The sequence below is a fragment of the Fusarium tjaetaba genome, assembly GCF_013396195.1.
Source record: "Fusarium tjaetaba strain NRRL 66243 chromosome Unknown NRRL66243_c0000278, whole genome shotgun sequence".
NCBI lineage: Eukaryota > Fungi > Ascomycota > Sordariomycetes > Hypocreales > Nectriaceae > Fusarium > Fusarium tjaetaba.
The window spans coordinates 16,850-42,644 of NW_023501474.1; the positions used below are offsets into that span (position 1 = coordinate 16,850).

General features: G+C 49.0%; 10 protein-coding genes across 10 annotated transcripts; 6 read left to right on the top strand and 4 right to left on the bottom strand.

The window, feature by feature from the left end:
• Nucleotides 1-246: 246 nt before the first annotated feature.
• FTJAE_11276 (actin arp5) lies at nt 247-2,647 on the bottom strand (the record flags this gene model as incomplete). Its single annotated transcript, XM_037344202.1, has 4 exons — nt 247-276; nt 326-2,046; nt 2,093-2,413; nt 2,470-2,647. The coding sequence occupies 4 exons, from the start codon at nt 2,645-2,647 to the stop codon at nt 247-249; spliced, it is 2,250 nt and encodes a 749-aa protein (XP_037201636.1).
• A 642-nt stretch (nt 2,648-3,289) lies between these two features.
• Nucleotides 3,290-3,695, bottom strand: FTJAE_11277 (DASH complex subunit Dad4; the record flags this gene model as incomplete). Its single annotated transcript, XM_037344203.1, has 4 exons — nt 3,290-3,427; nt 3,479-3,523; nt 3,575-3,631; nt 3,693-3,695. The coding sequence occupies 4 exons, from the start codon at nt 3,693-3,695 to the stop codon at nt 3,290-3,292; spliced, it is 243 nt and encodes an 80-aa protein (XP_037201637.1).
• A 323-nt stretch (nt 3,696-4,018) lies between these two features.
• FTJAE_11278 (IES6 INO80 chromatin remodeling complex subunit 6) lies at nt 4,019-4,582 on the top strand (the record flags this gene model as incomplete). The annotated part of the gene is made up of 1 exon (XM_037344204.1): nt 4,019-4,582. The coding sequence occupies one exon, from the start codon at nt 4,019-4,021 to the stop codon at nt 4,580-4,582; it is 564 nt and encodes a 187-aa protein (XP_037201638.1).
• Nucleotides 4,583-5,737: 1,155 nt separating this feature from the next.
• Nucleotides 5,738-6,197, top strand: FTJAE_11279 (GOT1; the record flags this gene model as incomplete). Its single annotated transcript, XM_037344205.1, has 3 exons — nt 5,738-5,760; nt 5,816-5,831; nt 5,901-6,197. The coding sequence occupies 3 exons, from the start codon at nt 5,738-5,740 to the stop codon at nt 6,195-6,197; spliced, it is 336 nt and encodes a 111-aa protein (XP_037201639.1).
• A 561-nt stretch (nt 6,198-6,758) lies between these two features.
• Nucleotides 6,759-7,562, bottom strand: FTJAE_11280 (profilin; the record flags this gene model as incomplete). The annotated part of the gene is made up of 4 exons (XM_037344207.1): nt 6,759-6,893; nt 6,951-7,097; nt 7,189-7,346; nt 7,550-7,562. 4 exons carry the CDS (start codon nt 7,560-7,562, stop codon nt 6,759-6,761), a joined length of 453 nt encoding a protein of 150 aa, XP_037201640.1.
• A 3,536-nt stretch (nt 7,563-11,098) lies between these two features.
• FTJAE_11281 (uncharacterized protein) lies at nt 11,099-13,093 on the top strand (the record flags this gene model as incomplete). Its single annotated transcript, XM_037344208.1, has 1 exon — nt 11,099-13,093. The coding sequence occupies one exon, from the start codon at nt 11,099-11,101 to the stop codon at nt 13,091-13,093; it is 1,995 nt and encodes a 664-aa protein (XP_037201641.1).
• A 703-nt stretch (nt 13,094-13,796) lies between these two features.
• Nucleotides 13,797-14,654, bottom strand: FTJAE_11282 (YKT6-SNARE for endoplasmic reticulum-golgi transport; the record flags this gene model as incomplete). The annotated part of the gene is made up of 5 exons (XM_037344209.1): nt 13,797-13,837; nt 13,897-14,262; nt 14,316-14,398; nt 14,476-14,558; nt 14,634-14,654. The coding sequence occupies 5 exons, from the start codon at nt 14,652-14,654 to the stop codon at nt 13,797-13,799; spliced, it is 594 nt and encodes a 197-aa protein (XP_037201642.1).
• Nucleotides 14,655-15,195: 541 nt separating this feature from the next.
• FTJAE_11283 (RNA helicase) lies at nt 15,196-21,153 on the top strand (the record flags this gene model as incomplete). The annotated part of the gene is made up of 2 exons (XM_037344210.1): nt 15,196-16,098; nt 16,147-21,153. The coding sequence occupies 2 exons, from the start codon at nt 15,196-15,198 to the stop codon at nt 21,151-21,153; spliced, it is 5,910 nt and encodes a 1,969-aa protein (XP_037201643.1).
• A 553-nt stretch (nt 21,154-21,706) lies between these two features.
• Nucleotides 21,707-22,942, top strand: FTJAE_11284 (2-polyprenyl-6-methoxyphenol hydroxylase; the record flags this gene model as incomplete). The annotated part of the gene is made up of 1 exon (XM_037344211.1): nt 21,707-22,942. The coding sequence occupies one exon, from the start codon at nt 21,707-21,709 to the stop codon at nt 22,940-22,942; it is 1,236 nt and encodes a 411-aa protein (XP_037201644.1).
• Nucleotides 22,943-23,486: 544 nt separating this feature from the next.
• Nucleotides 23,487-24,656, top strand: FTJAE_11285 (uncharacterized protein; the record flags this gene model as incomplete). The annotated part of the gene is made up of 1 exon (XM_037344212.1): nt 23,487-24,656. One exon carries the CDS (start codon nt 23,487-23,489, stop codon nt 24,654-24,656), a length of 1,170 nt encoding a protein of 389 aa, XP_037201645.1.
• Between the last annotated feature and the right edge of the window lie 1,139 nt (nt 24,657-25,795).

Genomic DNA, 25,795 nt, shown 5'->3' on the forward strand with positions numbered 1-25,795 from the left:
CACCAAGACGGTTATAGTTCGTTAGTTCAGATACTGTAATAAAAATAAGTGTCCCGGAAAACACATTTAGTGCGGAGCAGCTGTCTGACGATTTTGCTTGAAACTGTCTATCGTGTTCCCCTTTGGCATCTTTTTACTCTTGACAAGAGATCCGTGATTAAGTCAACATGTAAATTATTCTCATACCCCGAACCGCTCCTGATAAAAAAGCTCGCCTTTGACTCCAGGTTTCCATCACTATACAATTTAAGCATACGAGTTACCCATGTCGTGTTCCTATACATATTAGTAAGAGCATGCCGCTGTGGAATAGATTTGGACAAACCTTGATGTATTCTGGACCCTTTTCTTGGTACTCTTCTTTAGAAATTTTTGCTGACTTCCAAGCGGATGTACCCACCCATCCAGCCGCTCCCTTCCAAGCATCTAACAGGGCGTCTTCGGCACGACGGACGGTCAGTGGTGAATCAGCGGGGAGGAGAGAACGAAGACCCTCGCGAACACGATCATCAAAGTTCTTGAACAGAGTGTTACCGCCTGTCAAAAAGACGTCGCGAAGGAAGTCATCGCGGTTAGGGACATTGCCGAGACGCTGGTTGAGGATATCACCGGCTATCTCAACGATGCCTGACTGGTCGACACCAGCAATGGAGGGGCGGAAGACAACCTCGGGAACACGGATTCGCTCAACGTTGAGGTGAATTTGGCTGAGCTCGGCTTGTGAGGAGGGGTCGAAAGGTCGGGGACCTCGGGCAAAGGCGTGCAGGAGAGACTTGGACCAGTCAGACTGGGCTTCGTGGGTGTGCTCGTACTCAAAGTCAGGATCGTAACGTAAAAGGTCCTGCTCTAGTGACTTGAGAGTCAAATGGAGGTCTTCCTCCTCATGCTCGTCATCACTGTTGTCACCAACGGCGATTTGGCGGTAGACACCCCAGTCATCATCGTCAGCACCAAAATTGTCATCATCACCGCCACGTCTTCGCTTCTTGGTCGGATTGTCCGATGCGAGATTGGCGATGCTTTTCATGCGAATCTGAGAGGCGAGGGATTTACGGTTGCCCAGGTCCTGCTTTAGTCGCTCTCGTTCCTTCATTTTTTGCAGCGTCTCAGCACGTTGTTGACGCTTCTCATCGAGCCAGTTCTCGAGGTCATTCTCTCGTCGTTCAGTATCGGCGCGCTCTTCCTCAATGACACGAGCCTTCTCCGCTTCCTTCTCTGCCTTCGCACGTGCTCGAGCCTCGTGATTGGATTTGAGGAGGCGCTGTTGACGCTTTTGCTTGATCTGGGCCTCATCAAGCTGGTCGTCGGGGACGTCAAGAAGATCGAAGTTAGGTTGTTCTTGCTCCTCCTCTGGATCACCACCAACGTCCTTTGTTCGGGCCTTCTTGATGGCCTTCTCTAAATCTTTGATGATCTTTTCCAATTGGTTCTCATCTTTAATGTCGTTGCTGTCAAGTTGACGCCGAATCTCTTTCTTGGTCTGATCGGTGATGTTTCTTTGCAATTGCTTGTAGTATTCCAGATCTTGCTCCTTCTTCATCAGTTTCTCCAGGCGCATTTTAGCTGCCTGTTGTTGAAGTCTTCGTCCACTCTCTTTCTTGCGCTCCGCTATCCTGGCCAGCTCTTCTTCACTCTTCTGCACGATCACTTCTTCTGTGAAGGGATATTGTAACACAATATCGCGATCCTCGAGCCCTGTCCATTCGAGATAATTGGCGAGCTCGTTGTCATAGTCCCGAGATACGTAGCCATGGTCCCGTAGCATGTGTTCTGCCTGTGAGACGTTAAGCTTCCCAGCGAAGGCCGGGTATTTGAGTCGAATGAGTTTGAGAAGGTATTCGGCGTTGTGATAGCCTCCCCAGTTCAATCGTGTGGCTTGTCCGAGTAAAGCTTTCGAGTTGTATACAGGAATTACATGAGTGGATGTGTATGATGACGAAACCACGAGACCAGTCTTGCCCTTGTTGTGTCGGTATGAAAAGAGTGAGTCGATTCCGTAGGCTAGCGAAGGCGCGCCGTAGCATTCGAAGATGATTTCAGTCATGGCTAAGAACTTCAGTATAAGCTTGCGGGAAGGAAGCGTTCCACATACATTTTCTTGAGTAAGGCAGATTGGCAACAGCCTCTGTCATGACAATTGGCACTTCAATGGCACCGTCCGCATCATTCATGCCAAGTTTCAGGAAAATGTAATCGAGGACATGCTCCATCACATCCCAATTACTGACAATTCCTGTACCAGCCTCGAAGGCGCCTCGGATGTGACCTCGCGCGGTCGTGTCGGCATAGCAATCTGAGCCAGCAAAAGAAAAGGTCTTGCCCAGTTTTCGGTCGCGGTATTTGGCCATAATCGGAGGGATGCTGAACCTTGGCTTCGAATCGAAAGACCAGCCGGCGCGCACCGCAGACGATCCTAAAGGCGAAATGTCAATTGCTAGCCATCGCAAACCCCTTGCGCTCGAAGCTCACCATTATCAATGACGATAGCAGCGCTATCAGGCTGCTTCAAAGCGCGTTCGCGGCCATCCGTTGTAGGTTCGATGTAATTCTCGAAGCGTGTCTCCTTGACGGGGAAGATCTTGGCGGGAGGATATGTCTTTTGTTCGGGCGCCTTGATGGCGGGCTCATCGATGGCCGAGGGAGCCATGATTGCGAATAGGATGGTCAGATGGAGTTTACAAGTAAGGGACAGAAGTCATGGCGGGAGGAACAAAAAAGTTTAGGTTGGTCGATGTCTGACTCTAGTGGCCAATTGTCTGTCAGACTCGCAAAATACGGAGCTTCGTTGTTGGAAATTGAGAAGGTGTGAGGCTACAAGGCTGATCTAGGCCGTGTCATTCAATCCCGGGGATCCACTTACGCGACAATGCAAGTGATGCAGTGAGAGACGACACTATTGACCTCCATCCCAATGTGCCGAACACGTTCAGAGATTGTAATGCCTTCAAAGAAGCAAGTCAAGGCTCCATATCAGATACCTTCGTTGGCTTGCTCCAGTCACATATTTGACGATGCACTGTCAAGCATGGCTTGTCATCATTTCAGACAGGTTTATACACATGGTAATTTGGGCAAACAGTAGGCAGGTCAAGGCAAGGGTAGTAGGCAAGCTTGGTTCTGGTAAAGCAAGCCTCCTGTCAAATTCCTTGCAAAACTTCCTTGCTATGTTGGAAGAGTTGGCAGTAAGTCATTATCTCATGTACAATCATGCGCCATCATAAATGCAAAAACTCCAGCCTTAGTCTCACCCATGTCAACACTCAGTTCGGCGGTTTAAGGTTGTCCGTGGCTAACCAATATCATCAGCCGTCGCGTTCACATCACCATACAAAAAACACTTACCCTCCAGATGAAATAGAACGTTCGATTGGTAGTTCTTGAACATTTGTGCAACTAATTCAACGTTCATGTTCTGAATGTTGATGTCCTGAAGTGGCTTATTAGTCATGCCACTGATGTGAAATGCGACTCTACTGACCTGAAGACTCTTATTCATAACAACGACAGCTTCGTTGAGCTTTTCCTGCATGCCGTTAGTATCCATCTCTTACAAATTCAGCTTCGCAGAACATACTACATTGGTGATGATACGGGAAAGCAGTAGGTTCTGCTGATGCTCATGAGGGGATTCCTGTAAACACGTCAGGCAAGGCTTCAGAGCGATATTTTGTCGCAGCTCTCATGAATCTTACCATTTCAGCGGGCTATCGGGTTTAAAGTGATAGAAAGAGCGCTTGTGGCAGTATTCTTTGTTGGCGTAGTGCTTCTGTTTACTTTATGCCATGTTTGGGCATCTTGCTGCATGTCAGTCTTGTCAGAGCTCCAAGCTAGGAATACGGTGAAACACGGCAGAATCTCCAACGCGATAAGCTCATGACAACGACAACCAAGAGAGACCTCAAGCCAAAGCACTTTCTCCTGCATTAATCACCGATTGTAAGCAAATCTATAAAGCCGTTGACACCCTTCGAGCCGAATTTGATAAATTTTCGATACCAGCTTCCAGAAACGAGACACAATGGCCGCCCCAACCGAGGCGCAAATCGCCCATCAAGAGCTTATAGAGAAGCTTGACATTCACTCCACCCATAAGAACTTCCGCAGTCCGACCTGGAAGCCCAACCAGCGTCGAAACAAGAACCTCAAGGCCATCGTCGGTGATGCTTCCCGAAGAGAAGCCTCAGCTCTTGGCACCCCGATGGACGCGAGTGGTATTGCTACACCAGCCGATGATGGACTCTCAACAAGCGGTACAAGCACGCCAGCCACCGAGAGCGGCAAAGAACCCCCAAATCTGGCACAAGCATCACGAAACCTGTCTAAGCTTGTTCTCGAGAAGAGCCTGAAACCGACAGGTGGTGTGTCTGCTCCAACGGCCACTTACACAAATATCGAATCAGCACCATCACTCGCGCATAACAAACATTACTGTGACGTGACTGGGCTACCAGCTCCTTACCTCGATCCCAAGACGCGACTTCGCTACCACAATAAGGAAGTGTTTGGCCTCATTAGGACGCTACCTCAGGGTGTGGCAGAGCAGTTCCTTGAGGCTCGTGGTGCTCACACGGTCCTTAAGTGAGCATGATTCTCACGTTTGGGATGCTCATTTAAAGAAATTACGAAAAACCTCAAGACTAACGAGGCCTGGGAACCTTTCATACGGGGTCCATGCGAGGAATCACCAGACATATGCACGTTGTACAAAGATACCATGTTTAAGAGTACAAATAGGAGTGTCCGACCAACAAAGTCAAGCCCCAACTATGCACCCTTAGCCTTTCGGCCAAGGGATGGCAATTGACGCTCCGGCTTAATCGTGATCATGAGCTTGTTCTCTGCCTAGGTCGACAGACTACCGAGAACGTATGGGGAAGAAACGAATCTCAGTTGCCAGGGCGAAGAACGCCTCTAGCCGTCGCGGCAGGGACAGGAAATCTGTCAGAAGAAATGTATAGCAAGCTATTCCATAGAGTGAATCAAACGTATTGTTTCTCAACGACCTTCTTTTTCTCTGGCAAATAATTAAAAAACCATTTGACAAGTCCTTGGTGATTTGCACTACAATCATATTGGATTGCCGTAGGCCAAGAGCGTTTAATTGTGAATCGTTTCCAACTCTCACTAGAAGATGAAGAAAGATGAAAGTCTCATAAAGTCGGTCCTCAGCAAAATTTCATGGAAGACAATCCACGCTCGCCCACTTTCCCGCTGCACAGCCAATAGCCACGAAGCAGCTCCAGGCACCACCTAAGCCCCGTTTGGAACAGCCCTGTCAATCGCATGTAAACCCCTGGAACGTGTCCTCGAGGGAAGCAGAGCTGGCGACGAAAAAAGGAAACATTTCAGTAATTTGACCTCAGTTATTTCTCCCTGCTCTCAATCCCGCCCTTTTCCTAGTCGAAGCTTCATTGTGCGCTTTACCATCGAAATAATCAGTACCGATCGAGTTTATCAATCAAATCAGCAATACACAGAACCGCAAACATGTCGATGTGGTTGACAGATACTCAAAGTACGCCTTATCTTACACTGGCACGCGAGTTGCGATCATAAGCACTGCAACGATGCGCTATCCCTTCGACAAGAGATTGCTCAATATGGACGAAAGCTGACGGTTTGCGATAGAAATTGGAGTTGTTTTCTGCTCTGGTGGTGCGTTTGCGCCTGCGCCTGCGTGGTCAAGATATGGAGGCTGACGTTTAGTCTAGGAGGCTTCTTCCTGATAGGAGGCGTCATGCTATTCTTCGACCGATCTATGTAAGTATTGACAGACTCAATCATCTAGTGGTTCTCTTTGCTGACTTCTATTCAGGCTTGCTATGGGAAATGTATGACAACCCCTTCCTTTCCTCTATCGTAGCGAACGAGCGATTGCTAACGACCGACGTACGAAACAGATCCTCTTCCTTATTGGCTTGACAATCATCATCGGACCTCAAAAGACACTTCTCTTCTTCGCCCGAAAGCAAAAAGCAAAGGGCACAGCGGCATTCTTCCTAGGCCTGATCCTGATTTTCATGAAGTGGACCTTTATCGGGTTTATCGTTGAAGCATACGGCATAGTGGTCCTGTTCGGAGATTTCCTGGGGACAATTGCTGGCGTTGCGCGAGGCTTGCCTGTCGTAGGGCCGTATATTGGAATGATCGCCGATAGGATAGGCCTTGGACGACGAAACGCCGAGCTTCCCGTTTAGATGCTCCTCTGAGTCTAGCAGGCACTTTTGTGCATCACCCGAACGAGAACAAGATTCATCACGTGTAAAAGGCATTCGACGACACACGTCTAACAAGAGTTGAATGGCGGAGTTCAAGAGAAAATATTGGGTTGGAATCGGCGTTAATGACATAAAGAACTATCATGAGTACCTATAATAAGGTGGACAAAGTACTGTACATCACGGATACGAGCGGAGAACAAACGATAAAAGCAGTTTTAATGGAGTCGAGTTGGCTGACATTTGATGATCATTTCAAATCTGGCATACAGGTGACAGGTTCTGGAGGGGCACTCGGATTGCCTATATGCAGAATCGTGTAGAAACAAACTCGTCCGACCGATTTTTGGTCAAATAAGGAAAATGTCCTCCCCCTGGTAACACACTCGAGCTCGTAGCCCAGTGCTCTAAAACAAAGGCGCTCTTCTCGGCATAAGCTCGTTATAGCTGCATTGACTGTCCGCTCCACGGACAAACAGCGTTTCCCTGGCGCTTCTCACAGTTGATTCCGTCCAGACCCTTGCCTCATACGCTGAATGTCTAGTATCCTGACTTAATGAGGTAGTCGGCAAGACCTTCGACGGTAGAGGTGGCGTTGCCAGCGACCTGGGCCTCACCATGGTGGCCGATGACGATGGCCTGGCCAGTCTTCGCAACAGCAACACCGAGGCGGCCCTGTTGTGATCAAGATGTTAGTCAAAAGAGATGGGATTCGTGAATTGGGCGTCGTACCGATCGGGCGTAGATACTCCGGTCCTCGGCTCGGGCCATAACGTAACGCTCGCCAGCAATGTAGAGACCCTCAGCGAAAGCCTTGTCCTTGGCAGCCGAGTCACCGCCAACGATGGCAGAGATGGCCTTCATCTCCTCGGGCTTGAGCTATAGTGGGGTTGCAAGGTCAGTTTTGTTCATTAACGAGGGGCTAGCCCATCGATCCGAGAGGTCAAGTCGGTGAAGGAGGGTGCCGTACCTGGAGGTCAGGAGAAGAAGCCCAAGCACTGTCGCCAGCGGCACTGATGATGGCGCCCTTGTCAATGTGACCGGAGCCGACAAGGCTATCGAGACGAAAAATGTCAGCATTCGATCGGTATTCGTGCCGGAAAGCATGATCATAGGTTATGATCAAGACTTATGGGATCGATTGTATATACCTTGAGTCGATGTATGCTATATCGATGGAAAAGTCATCATGTCAGCTTTTTTGTCCAGCTTCAAATTAGGGTTTCGAGATAGAGGTATTTGGAGGCGGTGATGAGAAACAAGGAGGATGGCGGGGGAGGGGAAATCGATAGCGGGACGGTGTAGGATAGTAGAGACGATGAGAAACTGACCTTGCCACGACATAGTGATGCGAGATGTGTGAAATTATAGGAACTAAGTGGTTGCAAGAAGGACGAGAAGGATGAGAGTTGCGACGCGAGGGCAAGAAGGTTTAGAGGTGAGGTTTGTTTTGGCGGGGAGGTTGTCGACTGCTCTGATGTGGTGATTCTTTGGAGCTTTGCCCCTCCAGGCCGCCATGAGTCCCCGCCAAAAAATGTTATCAAGCTCCAATGCTGTCCAATGAGTATTGGATACTTTTGTCGGTGACAGCTCATCGGTCATGGGACTGGTACTGTGTACTTGCAAACCCAACGGTTCTCAGATATGTCGGTCGGCATGATCAGCAGCAGCATGCTTTCATGTCACGCATTTTTCTGCATTCAGAGATCACTTGCCTGTGTGACGTTCGATCCAGGCACGCAGAGGCTGTTGACTCAGCAGTAAAAAGATGCGAGATCTTTTGACCTAACCTATACCTAGTAGCTGAGGAAGCTAGGTATTCAACTTTCGACGTCACTGTAGAGCTTGAACTGGCGTTGGAGCTACGGGAAACGACTCTAGACGGCCCGTTGCTACTGTAGACGGCAATATCCGCCAAGACTTCGTGTCCCCTTGGTCCATGTTCGCTTCAAGGAACGACCTAGCAGACGAATATTTACACCAAGAACTAATATCGCAAGAGTATCTAATTGTGGTTACGCTTAACGCCCACTTCACCGCCGCTGGTAATTGAGAGTTCGTTCAATATTTCATATTCGCATTAGTTGTCGTATGATGGAGGAGGCTTTCCGTAGCGCTGGCAATGTTTAGAGATCGACCAGATCAACTGCCGTCAAACATGGAGGTTCTGATTCTCGAACGTTGGTTGCTGAATCAATCAGCTTAAGCTTAACGCTATCTGACTCCATTAGGTTGAGGGCGGATTTCATCTGTTACAGCGACCATGTCTGTCTAAGTTATTGGAGAAACAGCCAAAAGTGTCTGTGAATGTTCCTGAGAGTAGAGGCCGTTCGAAAGCTCCAAGTCACTACGTCTGGTCATAACTGCTGGCTTTCATCATCAAGCAAGTATTTTGTAGCCGAAGGTCAGTCTTCAGAGTTGTATCTCGGTTATCCAAACACTTCTACGTAGTAAAACCAACAAACTTTGAAATGAGGCCTACGAGAGACGAACTCTAAGCGAAGCACAGGCCGGATATTGGTTGAAGATACTTTTTACTGACTCGACAGCAGCTCATCGACAAAGCTCCTAAGTGATATCCAAGCTCAAATACCCTTGGTGTTTCATGTCTTAAGAGACGTATTAAGAACAATAGCATGGCCGATAACTCAATGGAGCCGGAGTCACCCGTAGTGAAACAGACGTACGTCGCCATTCTCCTTCATCAAAGACACTCTGAAGCTTCGAATGTAACTCTTCTTGGCATGCTCAGACGACTTCTAGGAAACTGTCGGATGCCACGAACATACAATTTGTCTTCTCCAGGGTATGTGAGCCTGGTTTCCTCTTTGGCCCGTGCTGGTGGTTGTGCTACAATTGGAAATTGGCAATCTGAGACGAGTTGCAGAGACCCTAGCCGTGACGTGAAACGGCGAGTTGAATGGGCAAAACCCCCTGAGGATTATTTTAATTCATTCCACCTTTCTTACGACTGTATCGCTTATTGTTCGGTGACGATCCAATCACTCACAACGGAAGCCTTATATCCTCAACTTCCCCTTTTGGGTACATATTTCCACCCAGCCGATGTTACTGAGCACGGTCCAGACTCAGCTCTACAACCAGCCCTACTGTAAATTGGATGGATCGGGTGCAATTGAATCCTCCCGCTGTCTCTAAGTGAGATGAAGGACGTTGGACAGACGCGCCGAGTGAGGCCAATGGCCAGCCCACGAGCCGCGCGCAACGTAAGGTTCAAGTTCCGTGCCGCCACCTGGAAATTCTAGAAGACGGGTCAGCCACTTATTCGCTCACTGCTATGATTATCAGACTTCTGATGGGTGGTTGCATGCTTTGCAGTGGAGGTTTGCCTGCAGTAGTCTTCGAAAGCTTGTGTTTCATAGAGGGCTGTGACAGGGTGGATATCGTTTGGGATACTCCGCGTCTTGTTCCTCTAATCTAAAAACCAGCTCAGCACTTGCCCCATACTCGAGCATCATGCAAGTGCCGTTAAAGCAGTACGGCGCAGTAAATGAGGTATCGTACACGAGACCCTTCCGGTGCTCGTTGGCTGGGAGGAAGGTTACAGTGTTGTGTCAATACAGCCTAGCTGTTTGTCTTTCTTGCCAACGAACACATACAGGGATCGGATCCTTTTTCGTCCCTCGTTGACAGGTGACCACGGTTCAGTTCTCAGGATCGTCCACATGAATCGCTGTCACATTATGTCTGTGAGTCTTGCTGTTACAGAAGCGAGAAGTTACCAGCCTTGGCCGTAAGTCCGTGTGAATGGGTTGCGTGTGTCATCGGGATCAGCGTTGACGTTGAAGATCCCAGCAACCGCGTAGATTGCCGCGTTCGCCGACTGAGACACATCTTCTGTACGTGTACGTACCCATATCAAGACTTAAAGAGCCTCGTTCATTGCTATTATTATATAGCTAGCGCCTCTATTATCACCAATCTCGTACGTTACGTTGCGGCGGCTAAGGTTACTTCTAAGAAGCGCCACAAGCAGTGAAACCTCAACTAGACAACCAACGAACCGCATAATTATTTCTCTCAAAGCATTAAATGAACCTCCAGGTTTGACGACTCTGACACACGACACTGGGGTCTCTTAGAACCCCCAAGGGCCCACTCCTTGATATGCTTTCGACAGGGCCCCCCTGGACAGAGTAGTTCCTTGGCCATAGCAGCCGTTGCAGAGAATGTTGAAGCAATCAATGCCGTCGGGCGTTAAAGATTTCAAAGTCAACATTCAGGAACCGTCGTCCCATCAATCTCAAACGTTGACCAAAGCCTCTTAGCTTGTTTCCCAAGACCGATCCCTGTAAATGTCAAGATGGGGTGTCTCTTCAGAATCTCTGTCGTTGGACAGATGATAAGCTGACGTTTCTTCTCTCTCATTTTGCTTCATCTGAGGCGTGGCAACCAATCCGGGGATCGGCTCTTGGACATCGAAATTGCTCTTGCGCTTATTACATTCCATCCTTGCACTCCATCGTCATATAGGACCCAGTTCCCTGCTTGTTGCCGGTCGTTTAACCGCATTCGTCTCGATTCTCATCAACGGCTTCATACGATAGGCTTCCGTCAAAGGCGGGGTGGTCCCTGTGAGACGAGGGTCAGTTCTTGTCCAAAAATCATCGCAGGCTTTGTTTAAGAGGATCCTGGTCCCTGAGAAAGTCGGTCCTTGGTGAACCGTCTTCTGTGTCAGACCCTGTCGATGCAGGGAACTACTCAGTCAAAACAAAGGCCTTTTATCCTCTAAATCCAAGCATAGATCTCGCCCCCGCGCTGCATTGGGCTTTGCTTTGCTTCACCCACTGTTTGTGTGTCAATCTATTCTAGACGCTTTACAAAACGACCCCCTCGTGCGGTCGCGAGACATTTCAGTCATGGCTACAAATCTGTCACGGGCTGCTACTGTATCGGCTGCCTCCGGATATCAACGTCGTAGGGGAAGCTTCACCGCCGACTGGACAGACAGCCATTCTCTTTCCAAACATTCATTCGACAAACGGGTTTCCAGAGACGATCTTGCACTTATTCTCAAGAGCTCAAAGAAGGGCAACGTGACGGCGTTTCATATACCGATCCATGGCCGACTTCCATCCCCCGAACACAGCCCGCGAACCTCGTCACTGACGAGAACGACTTGGGTGCGAACTTCAACTCCGGATTCTATGATAGATTCTGGTGAGACTGGTGTTATTGCTGTTGGCATGGCAATTGGAAGTCCAACACAAATGGGAGACTTTGCGCCGGCGCCCTGGAATCCACAGAACAGAGCCATGAATGCAGTCGTCGACATCCCGGAACCGATGCCAGAGCCAGTGTCAGAGCCAGTCGATGACACCCAGCAGAAGGCTCGTAAATGGGGTCTTTTCCGATCAAAGTCGAAGCGAGCCACACGGCCAGAGAAGCCCCAACGATCTATGACGGAGAGTGTCAATACTTCTACCACATCATTAGGTTCATCTGGAATGCCGACTTCAGCACCAGCAGATCAGAGTTCACGAAAAATGCCAAAGCATAAACCGATCGTCCTTCGATCTCAAACTGAACCAATTATATCAGAACCCGCGCAGACGATTGCTGAAGTGCCCCGGTCGGTACCAACATCAGCGGAGGTGAAACCTATTTCGCCAGGAAAACTAACAAAGGAGAAGCCTGCCCTTCAGCGCAAGGCATCAAAGGAATCGAAGCTGAAGGATCCAGGTTCGGGAGGTATTGGCCGAAAAATGTCGCTAAGAGGCCTTCGAGGTGACTCTAGTAAGAAGAGATCAGAAAAAGCAATCGCACCGCCGCCTTCATCACCGCCTCCGATGCCTGCTATTCCTCACTCTCTGCTAGATGTTGAGATTCCTAGCATCAAGATGGATCGGTATAGTGTCATGTTTAACAGTGTTTTACAGCCACCCCAAGGGTCGGCCTCCTCACTTCTTGCTCGACGACAGGCTACTCTCGATCATCTGAAATCTGTGAAGGACGCTATCGCCGAGAATCGAGATGAGTCTCTTCGGCCACGGAGGGCAACATCGCCACAGCCCTCCCCAACCTTTGTTTCCCAGGATAACTCAAAGCCTTTACCTTCACCTCGGTTCCGAGCCAACACATCACCGGCTTTATTGGACTCATCATATTATCACTCAGAAGAGTCCCCTGAGGCAGTCACGCCAAGAGTCGCCCAAGTTTCGCGGTCAGAATCTCAGCACAACAAGTTCGCAGCGCAAGCTACGCATTATCAGCCCGCACTTGTCTCCAAATTCAACAGACGTCCCAGTGCTGCGTCTACGGATAAGATTAGCGTTACTTCTGCAAAACAGACCTCACCTCCTGTGCCCATTATCTCGCCCAACACCCACTCCAAGCATTCGTCTCCATTTACTCCCTCATCAGGCACCGTTCCTGAATCTCCTGAACACACAGACGACGAGAAAGATGTTCAGGTAGCTAAGGGAAGACTCTCGTCTCCTTCGGAACCCTCGTGGCACATGGTCTCGCCCCCAGCTTCCATCACGTCGTCCGGTGCCGAAACCTCGAGGCGATTCTCTCCATCTTCATCGTTGGCTTCGCCCAAGAAGCAAGCTCCTGAGGCCGATGCCCAAGAGGCCTTACGCAACGCTGTTGAGATCTCCATCGCTCGCCAGATTAGCGTCTCGCACCAGCAACGTAAGATGCTGCACCCGCTAAAGAGCAACCCCAGCTTGAGACATCGAGGTAACGGCAGCCCGAGCGGACCAGGTTACATCGCGATTGAGAAGGATGAGCGTCTAGCTGAGACCAAGTCATCTACTCCTACCTTGGTGCACCCGAGAGAGTTGACTCACTCTCTTGATGCTTACCAAATCCACCGCAAGAGTGAGAGAGTGATTCTTGAGGAATCTTAAATTCGCATTTCATAACGAACAACCAGATCGGGATTTCGATTTTATTTCATATCTTGGTCACGATTTCTACAATAACCTTTTCATGATGCTCTGGCAGCATCTCACCATGGCGTGCTCAACTGGTTTGAGCCGTCCTGTACATACTACAGAGGGTATCTTCCCCTCCTATACGTTTGTCTCCTTTGTACACTACGCTTTCAGTGACGGATATGTTTGGACATTATGGATTACGGGTTACAGCAAGGCGCCAGAGAAGCATGAATGGGCAAGACAGGGGACAGCAGACTCGTCCCTAGGGCATCTCGTTGGAGTTCTTCTTCTTCAAAAAGTAAAGGGGTTGTCATTTCTTTTTAAGCACTCTGGGTCCAAAGACTCAGATTTTATTCTTTGTGTATCTTTCGATCAGATTAGGCTTGGTGATAAGAGAGCATTTCACACTTGTCCAGTTTATGGACTTTTTTTAACATGTCAAAAAGAATGATTCCCATTTGGCACCCATCTGCCTTCGATCGTACTGCCTGTGATAAGATTCTTCTCCGTCTCCTCGACAAGTCTAGCTGCTGTAAAGATATGGCCTTGCGAACGAATGATGGACAAAACGATTGGAAGTATCTACGCCACACGAATAACCAATCTCAATACCGACATCTCTTATATGCTGAAATGAAGCCAGGTCCAACGCCGGAAAAAACCAAATGATCCATTACATCAAAATACAGCATGAGTTCTGCTTCTTGGCTTGCTCTGTGGGATGGGTCAGTTGATTTCCGATCCAGAGAAATTTGGAATGAATAGTGACCTACGGTAAAACATCTTGCTTTGGGCGCTAAGACCGTCACTCTTAGCCACTAGATCGTCGATCTTCTCTCCACGCTGTAGCACACTCTCGATGGTCTTGTGGAGAACGATCTTGGTCTCGTCAAGCTCCTTCTGAATCTTGAGGATGCTGTCGGCCTGCTGGGGGTCCTGGTACTTTGTGAGGTACTCCTTCAGCTCGGGCATGGAGAGAGCGGGCGTGCCGGTGGCCCAGCTGGACCGGGGGTTCTTGGAGAGGAACTCGTCGACAACCTTGCTAAGAAGCTGATGTGCCACAAGGGCAGGGTACTGGTGATCGGAGATAATGATACCGCAGACACCCTCGGTTCGGCCATAGGCGTGGAAAGTGTAGTCTGTAGAATGCGCATGTAAGCTTGTGATTTCTTCATGGAAGAATCAAGCATACCTTGCTCCTCAACATCTTGTCGCTGTCCAGGGCGGGTGCGCTCGGCGACGGTCTTTGCGAATAGGGTCATGAATTCGCCATAGCTGTTTCAAGTTTGCGAGTCAGTCCATGGACCGTCCGGATACGGAGATAGCGGTCGCAATGATGAGGCAGGACTGACTTGTTGCGGGTGAATCGCGAGTAGCTGCTGAGCTCCTTCTCAGCGACAATCTCGTGAGCCGGCTGGCTCTCGTTGCGAAGGATCTGGTCGCAGCAGCTTTGTTAGCCCAACTGGACGGAGGTCTCGATCGATCGGTGAGGGGCACAGGGACAGCGTACGCCGATGTAATGCAGTTTCATGTTTGCGGGATCAAGTTTGTGATGAGAAGCGGCGGTTATAAATCGAGGGCGGAGCGCGCAGTTGGGCGACAGCGGGAGGGGAGGATTGGAGGATTAGAGAGAGAGAGTTGAAGGAGAAGGGGGATTTGAAGTTTGGTTGAATGTTGTAACCCTCCGTCACCGTAACAAGAACTGAGTTTAGGGGCGTCACATGTTCCCCACGACGCGGACGGGCTCTTCGACTAGGCCGCTGAATTTCCAAGGGCAGTTAGTGGCTGTAAGCATTACAACCCACTGGCGGCTGGGCTGGGGCTTGTTTAGTGGGGTACCTGATTTGTTCGGTCCAGAGCGGTATGACTCTTTGAAGAACAAGCAATCCACCGTCATGAACCAATCCTTTTCGATCAAGGACAACGTCAAAAAGACGTGGACTGCCACCCGACAACTACAGGCAGCAGAATAACGACTCTTTCACCTCACACTCCTGTGCTCACACAGCATCAGACGACTTTCCCACTAGGCAACACGTAAAAACACTCATCTGGATAGTTTCGATTACATCATGGCATCCTCGCAACTTAGTGCTGCAGAGGCACGATGGCGCGAACAATTTGCAGCTATGCAAGAAGCTATCGCTAACCTCAAAATTCCCCAGGAGAATGGATCAGTTGAAGACGGCCTCGATGATGACGATTTTGGTGGTTATTCCAGTGGAAACAGCGGCCAGGATGTCTGGGACTTCATCTCCGATGACGACCAAGAAGCCTTAAGCAGCGATTTCGCTGATGGAGACGCCCCAGATGGATCAGCTGTGGCAGAATACGGCGCTGAAAGTTTTGCAATTAGATGCTCAGCCATCGCAGTCAAGAATGGCCTCTCTGCTGATGTGTTTGAGAGCCAAATCATGAGTGTCCTCAACTCTGATCGTTCTGATGATGAACTTCAGATCCAGCTTACTGACTTGGTAGGCTTTGATGATCTTGACTTCATCATCGAGATACTGGGTCACAGAAATGAGATCGTTTCTGCTGTCAACAGTCAGAGTCAGGGGAGCTCCAGCGAACCTCGACTCCTGACCAAGGCTCAAAGAGAAGAAAACCTGCGTCGCCAAGATCAAGCACACAAATCTGCAACTCTTGCGCCAGCACACTCAAAGGAACCCCAATATCCACACGTCTATAAAGCATATAGCGCTGGAAACACACTGAGCTACGCCGGCAAGAAATACGGACTGCCAGTTGGCAGTGAGCGGTTGTCGTTTGACAAGTACGAGGAGTACTTTATCCCCGCGGGCAAGAAGGGTGTCCTGGGCCCTGGACAGCGGCTTATTCCCGTCAAGGAACTCAATGGGTTGTGTCGAAATACGTTTAAGGGCTACAAGACGCTTAACCGCATGCAGAGTCTTGTCTATCCTGTTGCCCATAAGACTAGTGAGAACATGTTGATTTGTGCTCCTACTGGTGCTGTGAGTCCACTTATCCCAACATTTACTCCCAGCTACTAATATGACCAGGGTAAAACGGATGCTGCTATGCTTACCATTCTTCAAACAATTGCCCAGAATGTCGAGCCTAACCCCTTCGAGGACCCGTCAGCCACCGAATTTGCAGTCAACGCCGATGACTTCAAAATCGTCTATGTTGCTCCCATGAAGGCGCTTGCAGCTGAAGTTACAGAGAAGCTAGGCAAGCGACTGGCTTGGCTTGGTATCAAATGTCGAGAGTACACTGGAGATATGCAGCTCACCAAGTCTGAAATCATCCAAACTCAAATTATCGTTACCACCCCTGAGAAATGGGATGTCGTTACACGCAAGGGCACTGGAGACACGGAACTTGTTCGAAAGGTCCGTCTGCTCATTATCGACGAGGTACATATGCTTCATGATGAGAGAGGTGCTGTCCTAGAATCCCTTGTGGCTCGAACAGAACGGCAGGTTGAGAGTACGCAGTCTCTCATTCGAATTGTCGGTCTTAGTGCCACACTGCCCAATTATGTTGATGTCGCCGATTTCCTGAAGGTCAACAAATATGCAGGCCTGTTCTACTTCGACTCATCCTTCCGCCCCGTTCCTTTGGAACAACATTTCATCGGCGTCAAAGGAAAAGCTGGAACAAAGCAATCGAAGGAGAATCTTGATCAGGTCGCTTTTGACAAGGTCAAGGAGATGCTTGAGCGTGATCACCAAGTCATGGTGTTTGTTCACTCACGAAGAGATACGCAGCTTACAGCGCGAATGCTGCACCAGAAGGCCATCGATGCCATGTGTGCAGATCTCCTTGACCCGAGCTATCATCCTGGGTTTGAGCAAGCTTCGCGTGACATCAAGCAGTCCAAGTCCAAGGAGATCCGTGAGCTCCTATCCAAGGGAATTGGTGTTCACCACGCTGGAATGGCAAGATCTGACCGAAACTTGATGGAAAGACTTTTTGGAGAAGGTGTCCTGAAGGTTCTCTGCTGTACCGCCACTCTAGCATGGGGTGTCAACTTGCCTGCCGCAGCAGTCGTAATCAAAGGAACTCAGGTTTATAGCGCTCAGGATGGTAAATTTGTTGATCTGGGAATCCTCGATGTACTGCAGATCTTTGGTCGCGCCGGTCGTCCTCAATTCGAAGATACTGGTATCGGCATGATCTGCACAACCCACGACAAGCTCACCCATTACCTGACTGCTGTCACGGAACAGCAGCCTATTGAATCGAAATTCTCGACGAAGCTGGTCGACAATCTGAATGCTGAAATTGCACTCGGAACTGTCACCTCTATTCCGGATGCTGTTCAGTGGATCGGATACTCGTACCTCTTCGTGCGCATGCAAAGGAGCCCAATGTCTTATGGCATAGAATGGTCAGAAATTCGCGACGATCCAAACCTGGTTCAAAGACGTCGTCAGCTTGCTATCCAGGCTGCCAAGACCTTGCAGCAATGCCAGATGATCATCTACAATGAAAGGACAGACGAGCTGCGCAGCAAGGATATCGGAAGAATTGCCAGTCAATACTATATCCTCCACACAAGTATTCAGGTTTTTAATGCCATGATGCAGCCTCAGGCCACAGAGGCCGATATTTTAAAGATGATCAGTATGAGTGGAGAGTTTGACAACATCCAATCCAGAGATAGTGAGGAGAAGGAGTTGACTCATCTACGTCGAGAGATCATTCCATGCGATGTTGATGGAGGCATTGACACCCCTCAGGCAAAAACAAATATTTTGCTGCAGTCTTACATCTCGAAAGCCCAGCCGGAAGATTTTGCCCTTTCAAACGACATGAACTACGTTGCTCAGCAGTCTGGACGTATTTGTCGAGCACTCTTCATGCTTGCCCTCAATCGCCGATGGGGCCACCAGTGCCTCGTGCTTCTAACTCTGGCAAAGTCTATTGAAAAGCGCATCTGGCCCTACCAGCATCCTCTTCATCAGTTTGACCTTGCAAAGTCTGTCCTGAACCAGCTCGACGCGAAAGAGAACTTGACAATTGAGACCATGAAAGACATGGAGCCTGCAGAGATTGGAGGTTTGATCCACAACCAGAGTGCCGGCAAGAATATTGCCAAGATCTTGAACAACTTTCCTACCGTTCACGTCGAGGCTGAAATCGCTCCTCTAAACCGAGATGTGTTGCGTATTAAGCTCTATGTGATCCCCGATTTCCGATGGCATGACCAGATCCACGGAACCTCCGAATCGTTCTACATCTGGGTGGAGAATTCTGAGACTTCAGAGATCTACCATCATGAGTTTTTCATCCTCAATAGGAGGAAGTTACATGATGACCATGAGCTGAACTTCACAATCCCCCTTTCAGACCCCTTGCCTAGCCAGATATATGTTCGAGCCGTCTCAGACAGATGGCTGGGAGCTGAGACCGTCACCCCAGTCTCTTTCCAGCATCTCATCCGCCCAGACACTGAAAGCGTCTATACTGACCTCCTGAATCTTCAACCATTACCCATCTCGGCCCTTAAGAACCCTGCTCTTGAAGAACTCTATGCCAAGCGCTTCGAATATTTCAACCCCATGCAAACGCAAATCTTCCATACGCTTTACCATACACCTGCCAATGTTCTTCTTGGATCACCTACTGGTAGCGGCAAGACTGTTGCTGCTGAGCTTGCCATGTGGTGGGCTTTCCGTGAAAGACCCAAGTCCAAGGTTGTCTATATTGCGCCGATGAAGGCACTTGTCCGTGAGCGAGTCAAAGACTGGGGTGTTAGATTGGCGCGACCACTGGGCTTGAAGTTGGTGGAGCTGACTGGTGACAATACTCCTGATACTAGAACTATCCAGGACGCTGATATCATCATCACTACGCCTGAGAAGTGGGACGGTATTTCTCGTTCTTGGCAGACAAGAGGATACGTTCGACAGGTGAGCCTGGTCATCATTGACGAGATTCATCTTCTGGCTGGAGACCGAGGTCCTATTCTCGAAATCATTGTGTCTCGTATGAACTACATTGCTTCCTCGACCAAAAATGCCGTCCGTCTCCTGGGCATGTCAACCGCGTGCGCCAACGCGACAGACCTGGGTAACTGGCTAGGTGTCAAAGAGGGTCTTTTCAACTTTAAGCACTCTGTTCGTCCTGTTCCCCTGGAATTATACATCGATGGCTTCCCAGAAGTCAGGGGATTCTGTCCTTTGATGCAGTCTATGAATCGCCCCACCTTCTTGGCTGTGAAGAACCACAGTCCTGACAAGCCTGTCATTGTTTTCGTTCCCTCGCGAAGACAGACTCGTCTGACAGCAAAAGATCTCATCAACTTTTGTGGTATGGAAGATAACCCCCGGCGATTCCTTCACATGGACGAAGAAGATTTGCAGCTTAACCTTGCTCGGGTCAAGGATGACGCGCTGAAGGAGGCCATCAACTTTGGAATTGGTCTACATCACGCTGGTCTAGTTGAGTCGGATCGTCAGCTTGCTGAAGAGTTGTTCTTGAACAACAAGATCCAGATCCTGGTCGCTACTAGTACTCTCGCCTGGGGTGTCAACTTGCCTGCTCATTTGGTTGTCGTCAAAGGAACACAATTCTTCGATGCCAAAATCGAGGCATACAAAGACATGGACTTGACCGATGTTCTACAAATGTTAGGCCGTGCCGGTCGTCCGCAGTTCGACAACTCAGGAGTTGCACGTATTTTTACCCAGGATTCCAAGAAAGACTTTTACAAGCACTTCCTTCACACTGGCTTCCCAGTCGAGTCCTCGCTTCACACTGTTTTGGATAACCATCTTGGCGCCGAAATTTCGGCTGAGACCATTGTCACCAAACAGGACGCGCTCGACTATCTTACATGGACATTCTTCTTCAGACGACTACACAAGAATCCGTCATACTACGGACTCGAGATTTCTGCTGAGGAACACAATAGCATTGCTGCTCAGCAGCTTGCTAATGAATACATGATTGAGATGGTTAGCAAGTCACTAAACGAGCTTGCTGACTCTAAATGTGTTGAGGTGTTCCCCAATGGCGACGTTGATCCCACACCTCTTGGCAAGATCATGAGTTACTACTACCTCTCGCACAAGACGATCCGTCACCTTGTCAAGCATGCGAAAGCTCAAGCTTCATTCCTCGACGTCTTGTCATGGATGTCCCGCGCTACCGAGTACGACGAACTCCCCGTTCGTCATAATGAAGACCTCATAAACAACACTCTTTCAGACAATTTGCCATTCCCTGGTCACGCCTTTGGGCTGCCTATGTGGGATCCCCATGTGAAGGCTTTCCTGCTTCTCCAAGCACATATGTCTCAGATAGACCTCCCGATCACTGATTATGTGGGTGATCAGACAAGTGTTCTCGATCAGGCTATTCGTGTCATACAAGCCTCCATCGATGTTCTGACTGAGCTTGGCTATCTGTCCAGTTGCCTGCAAATGATGGCCCTTCTACAGTCGATCAAGTCCGCTCGTTGGCCAACTGATGCACCAGTGTCAATCCTACCTACGGTCGAGCCCGACGTCAAGAACGATACACCAATTTCTAAGATTAGCGCGCTGACTAGACCTCAGGCGATGCAACTTGCTAAGAAGCTTGGTGTACCTGCGAGCCAGCACAACCGCTTCGCTCGTGCTGTATCCATCCTACCCAACGTTGAGGTGTCCATCGCTGCAGCCACAGCACTCTCAGTGACCATTGGGCTTAAGCGTCTCAACCAGCTTGTCGAGCGAGAGGCTCGCATCTACGCACCCAAGTTCCCTAAACCACAAACAGAATCGTGGTTCGTTATCGTGGCCGATTTAACAAGAGACGAAGTCATTGCAGTGAAGCGTGTGGGTTGGACCACGAACCCCAGTCGCAAGCTCGAGGCTGGTGGTCGGCCCACGGCGAAGACAACCATCAAGCTCCCTCCCGCTCAGGCAGGCCAGGCCCGCAAGTTCGACGTTCTTGTTGTCAGCGATGCTTATCCGGGTCTTGAATATCGTGTTGAAGGTGTCGCTATTCCTGCTCCGCCCACTGTGGATGATGCTGTGCAGTCGAAGAAGGCAGATGCGTCTGGGTCGAAATGATGGAAGCCAGTTAGATTGACTCGAACCACGCGGAAATGACAGATACACTGAGCGATTTACAGTGAATTCAGGTAGATCAATCAATTAACAAGAGTAGAGAACAATAGTTTGGTGTGCCTCCCATGTTAAATAAATCGAGTGCCTACAACAACACATCGCCGTCGATGTTCATACCGACCTTGAGCTTCGTGATAACAAGATATCCGGATTGTAGTCAAACTTTCTCTACAGTACGGAGTAGCCTTGAACTCATCTGTTATGAACGTGATAATTATTCTAACTTCAGCACAGACACTTGTCCCAGTTTAATTCCTGGTTGCTGGACTAGTCCAGGATTGAATCCTTGGAGTCAATGACACCTACATTTTGACGAATTAGCCATTTATAGACAGAGACCCTGATTATCTTGACCAAACCCAACGTTAGTTGTCAATCTCCAGGGTCTTTCGCATCTCATTCATTTGTTAGCGTGTTCATAGCGAATTTCTTAGCGAGCATTCATGCACTTCGTTTCCAAGCATAGCATTTGCTCTTAGACATAGCGTGTTTCTAAATGTCAAAACTTCGGATTCTCATCTCAGGCGGTGGCATCGCTGGTCCATCTGCTGCTTTCTGGCTTTCCCGTCTTGGCCATTCCTGCACCATTATAGAAAGATTCCCCTCACTACGCACTGGAGGTCAACAGATTGACATTCGCGGCCAAGGTATCGAAGCTGCGAAGCGCATGGGAATTCTTGAAGAGATCCGGAATAAAGCGGTTGATGAAGATGGCCTACAATGGGTTGATTCGCAAGGGAAGCAGAAAGCTCTGCTCGAAAGGAATGATTCGGGGAAAGGGAGACAGTCGTTCACAAGTGAATTCGAAGTCATGAGAGGAGATTTGTGCAAGATCATATACGAGGCGACGAGACAAAGAGCCCAATATCGCTTCGGGACATCAATTGAGAGTTTTGGGAATGTTGGTGATGAGGTCAAGGTCAGATTTTCGGATGGAGCTGATGAAAGCTACGATCTTGTCATTGCCGCAGACGGTCAAGGCTCGAGAGTCCGACGGAAGCTATTCGCTGATGATCCTGAAGCTGTTCATGTGCGCGACCTCAATCTGAATGGATGTTACTATAATCTGCCACGGGAAGCAGGCGACAAGAATCTTGCCACTGTATACAGCGCCCCAGGCCGCCGTGTGATCTCAACGCGTTGGCACTCAAAGGATAGAGGCCAAGCATACCTTATGACAATGTCCCACGTGGAGAAGCTGAAAGAGGTCATGAATCAGGACGTTGATGCTCAGAAGAAGCTTTTTGCAGAGATCTTTGAGGATGCAGGATGGCAGGCTCCGAGACTCATCAAGGCTATGCATGAGACCGAAGACTTTTACGCACAGTCTATCGTCCAGATCAAGACCAAGACGTGGTCTAAAGGGAGAGTTGTTCTACTAGGTGATGCAGGATATGCTCCATCTCCACTGACGGGTGTGGGAACTACACTCGCTCTGATAGGAGCCTGTGTGCTCAGCGGAGAAATTGAGAGACATGGCCATGATATCCCCAGAGCTCTCAAGGCATATGAAGATACTCTGAGACCATACGCTGAGAAGTCTCAAAAACTGCCGTCGTTCGTCCCTGGTATTGCATACCCAAAGACGAGCTTTGGAATCAAGTTGCAGTACTCGATTATTGGGCTCATCACCAAGCTGAAGATTGATAAGGCGATTCTTGCTGTATTGCCGGAGGATAGAGGGACTTGGAGAATACCTGCTTATGAAGAGCTAGGTGGTTCAAAGGGATGAGCTATCGGCTATGATCTGATCGCACAAAGATATCGAGAATGCCAACACAGAGGGCACTTCAGCAGAAGGCTAACTTTAGGCAATTTTAGAGGATTAATGTCATAATTTAGAGTAGTTTACCAAAACTATGTCTCAATAAAAGTTTGAATGCTTCAAAGCCATCTTTTTGTTTCAAAACCCTCTCGGGGTGAGTCACTCATGTCCACAAGAAGTAAAAGTTAATATGTACTATAAGTATTAATATGTACTATAAGTAGGGGATTCTCGCCTCAAACCCTCCTGTACCCTTTCACTTCTCGGAACTCGCAAACATAACCAAATCTACCAACAAAATGGGTATTGCGATGCATGCAAGTCGCTTACTTTACCTTCCCTTTGAGTTGAGGGACATGATCTGGGGCTTTTCCAGATTCAACCGGAAATGCAATCGGATTATTGAGATGCTGTCGACAGACCAGAGACGAATTCTCTCCTTACTGCCAGCTCCCTGACAAGGTCAACGAACTTCAGAAGCTCAAGATCCTGGTAGACTCGACGTACGACCATGGAATTTGGCTCAAAGTTTGATTACTACTGGAAGCAGGATGGTCACATTCGTCACGCTGTGAGCGCCATTCAGGATATCAGCGATCCTATGGTTTTTCGTCTTGGCAGGATGAGAAATATTGACGATATCGTCGTGATACTACGCGCCCCAAGACGAGGTTACTTTGTCGGGGCGTTTATGATGATGTTTGCCAAGATGGATGATGTCTACGCCTTCATCTACATTAGGTCAAGGTTTCCCAAAAACAAGGGGTGGCCCTCAGACGCCAAAATGGCCATTCGTTTTACCACCGAAGGTGTACGATCCAGCCAATCAACAAGAGAAGCAAAGAACTTCTGGGAGTGCCGAGCAACGAAGATACTCGAGGATCCATTAAGGAAGCATATAACAGACCGGGCACAGATGCCCTATTTCTCTGAGTACTTCTTTATCTCTTGGGCTAAATTGCCAAGCGTGCCCACCATTCTACACGATAAGGCGGTACAGAGTCATGGGCATCGAGGCTATCAATTGCCCGCTCGCAATGCCATGTCTGGCCGTGCGCGAAAGGAATTTGAGGAGACGCTTCTCAACTTACAGAGGAATATCGCCGCGTATGCGGCCAGGATGCTAGTTGAAAAACACAAAGACATATGGGACCCACCATTGTCTGATAATCTGGAGCCTCCAGATCAATTGGCCTGGGAACATATCAACTACCACAGAAGGAGTTTCAAGGCCAGGTATCAATTTCTACTGGACAACCTGGTTGGCCCTGTCGGAGGCTGTATGGATATGTTGCGATTGCATCGTTTCAAGACGATGTTTTCCTCACCACGGGATTACTTTAACCGCCATGAAAGGATTGCTGGAAGAGACAATGGTGGACTTGCTGGAGCTTCTAGCAAGATCAATCAGCGTCTGAGAGCACTATCTGATCCTTATGTGACAGAGGAAGTCCTCCCTCTACGACAAACATGCTCGCATTTTCGTGCGGTTCCCTTGGCCACTGCTTCTTCAGAAATCCCCCTGAGTCTCGTTCTTCCTCCCTCTGGTTGGAGCACTATCCCAATGGTATCCGGTACCACTGGAGCGGCAGGAATCTCGTCGAATGGAACTTTCGATGGGAAGCAAAGAAGCATCAGATACGCAGGGGAAGATACAGAGAGGACCGCGTGGCGCGTTTGAGCCGATGGTGGGAATGTATGGGCTGCTGTCAAGGTTCGTTACATTGTATGAGCGAGCTTGCATCCCCATGCGACCGGAAGCGCCTCAGGAACACGTATGCATTCATTCAGGACTACGATTCCGACGACCCATATGACCAGTTGCAGTCAGAGGATATTAGGATCGGCCGACCAGCGATAATAAGTCGAGAGTGCATTCGGAAACTGAAGCTCAAGAAGGGCTGGCCAAAGGGTAAGGATTGGTGCACCTATCGAACACTGGCTTCAGAGTATACAAGTTGGAACATCCGGTCACGTTCCAAGGAAACTACTGCGGACAAGGAGAAGTTCAGGTTGGTGTGCCGCGCATAATCAGTTGAGGCTTTGTGTAATGAGCGAGTTGATCCATGAAAGGAATATGTCACTGTCTAATACGGGTGGTCTCGAGGAACATGTTCCCGTAACGACAGTCATCGCTAGAGTATATATAGTGAGAGAACTCTATCAACAGTTGGTCGTTTCACTTCTAGTCGACTTCTAATTGTGCACAATAGAAATCTATGTGTTTGCAGTTGGCCTTAGCCTCGAAATACGGACTTTGAACTCTAGGGTGACACTCTAATCTAGGGGTACTGGGATGTGTATCGGATTGAGTGGTACCAGTACGTATCCCCAGCAGAGCCGGCAGGTTGGTTCTCGAAAGGAGAGCGGCTCTACGGTTCGTCATTCCGAATTACGTTTATCGAGACGGGGTTTTCGGGCCGCGATACCTTATTTTGCATAGCATTAACTTTGTGCATCACAAACAGACAATGCTACTCTATGAAGCATAAACTGAGATACTGTGCAACCTGACCAGCGTATTTTTCGTTCCTATCTCCCGTTACAAGTGATTCTATGTTTTATCACCGCAATATCAATTACATTTCTCTATAATATTTATTCATATCTCTAATATTATCTAGAATATTCTCCCGAGCCTTCTGTAGTTACAGTAGCAATGCCAGATGGCGTTACGCTCCCGATGTTGTATTGGCGATCTGTAGGGTAGCATTTTCTTAGCGCCGCACCTCAAACGGCTTATGTTAGAGAGGTTACAAGGACTACGTTTGCACAGGGAGATAAGCTCTGACAGGCCCTTGCCAGGTCAGTTCATCCTTT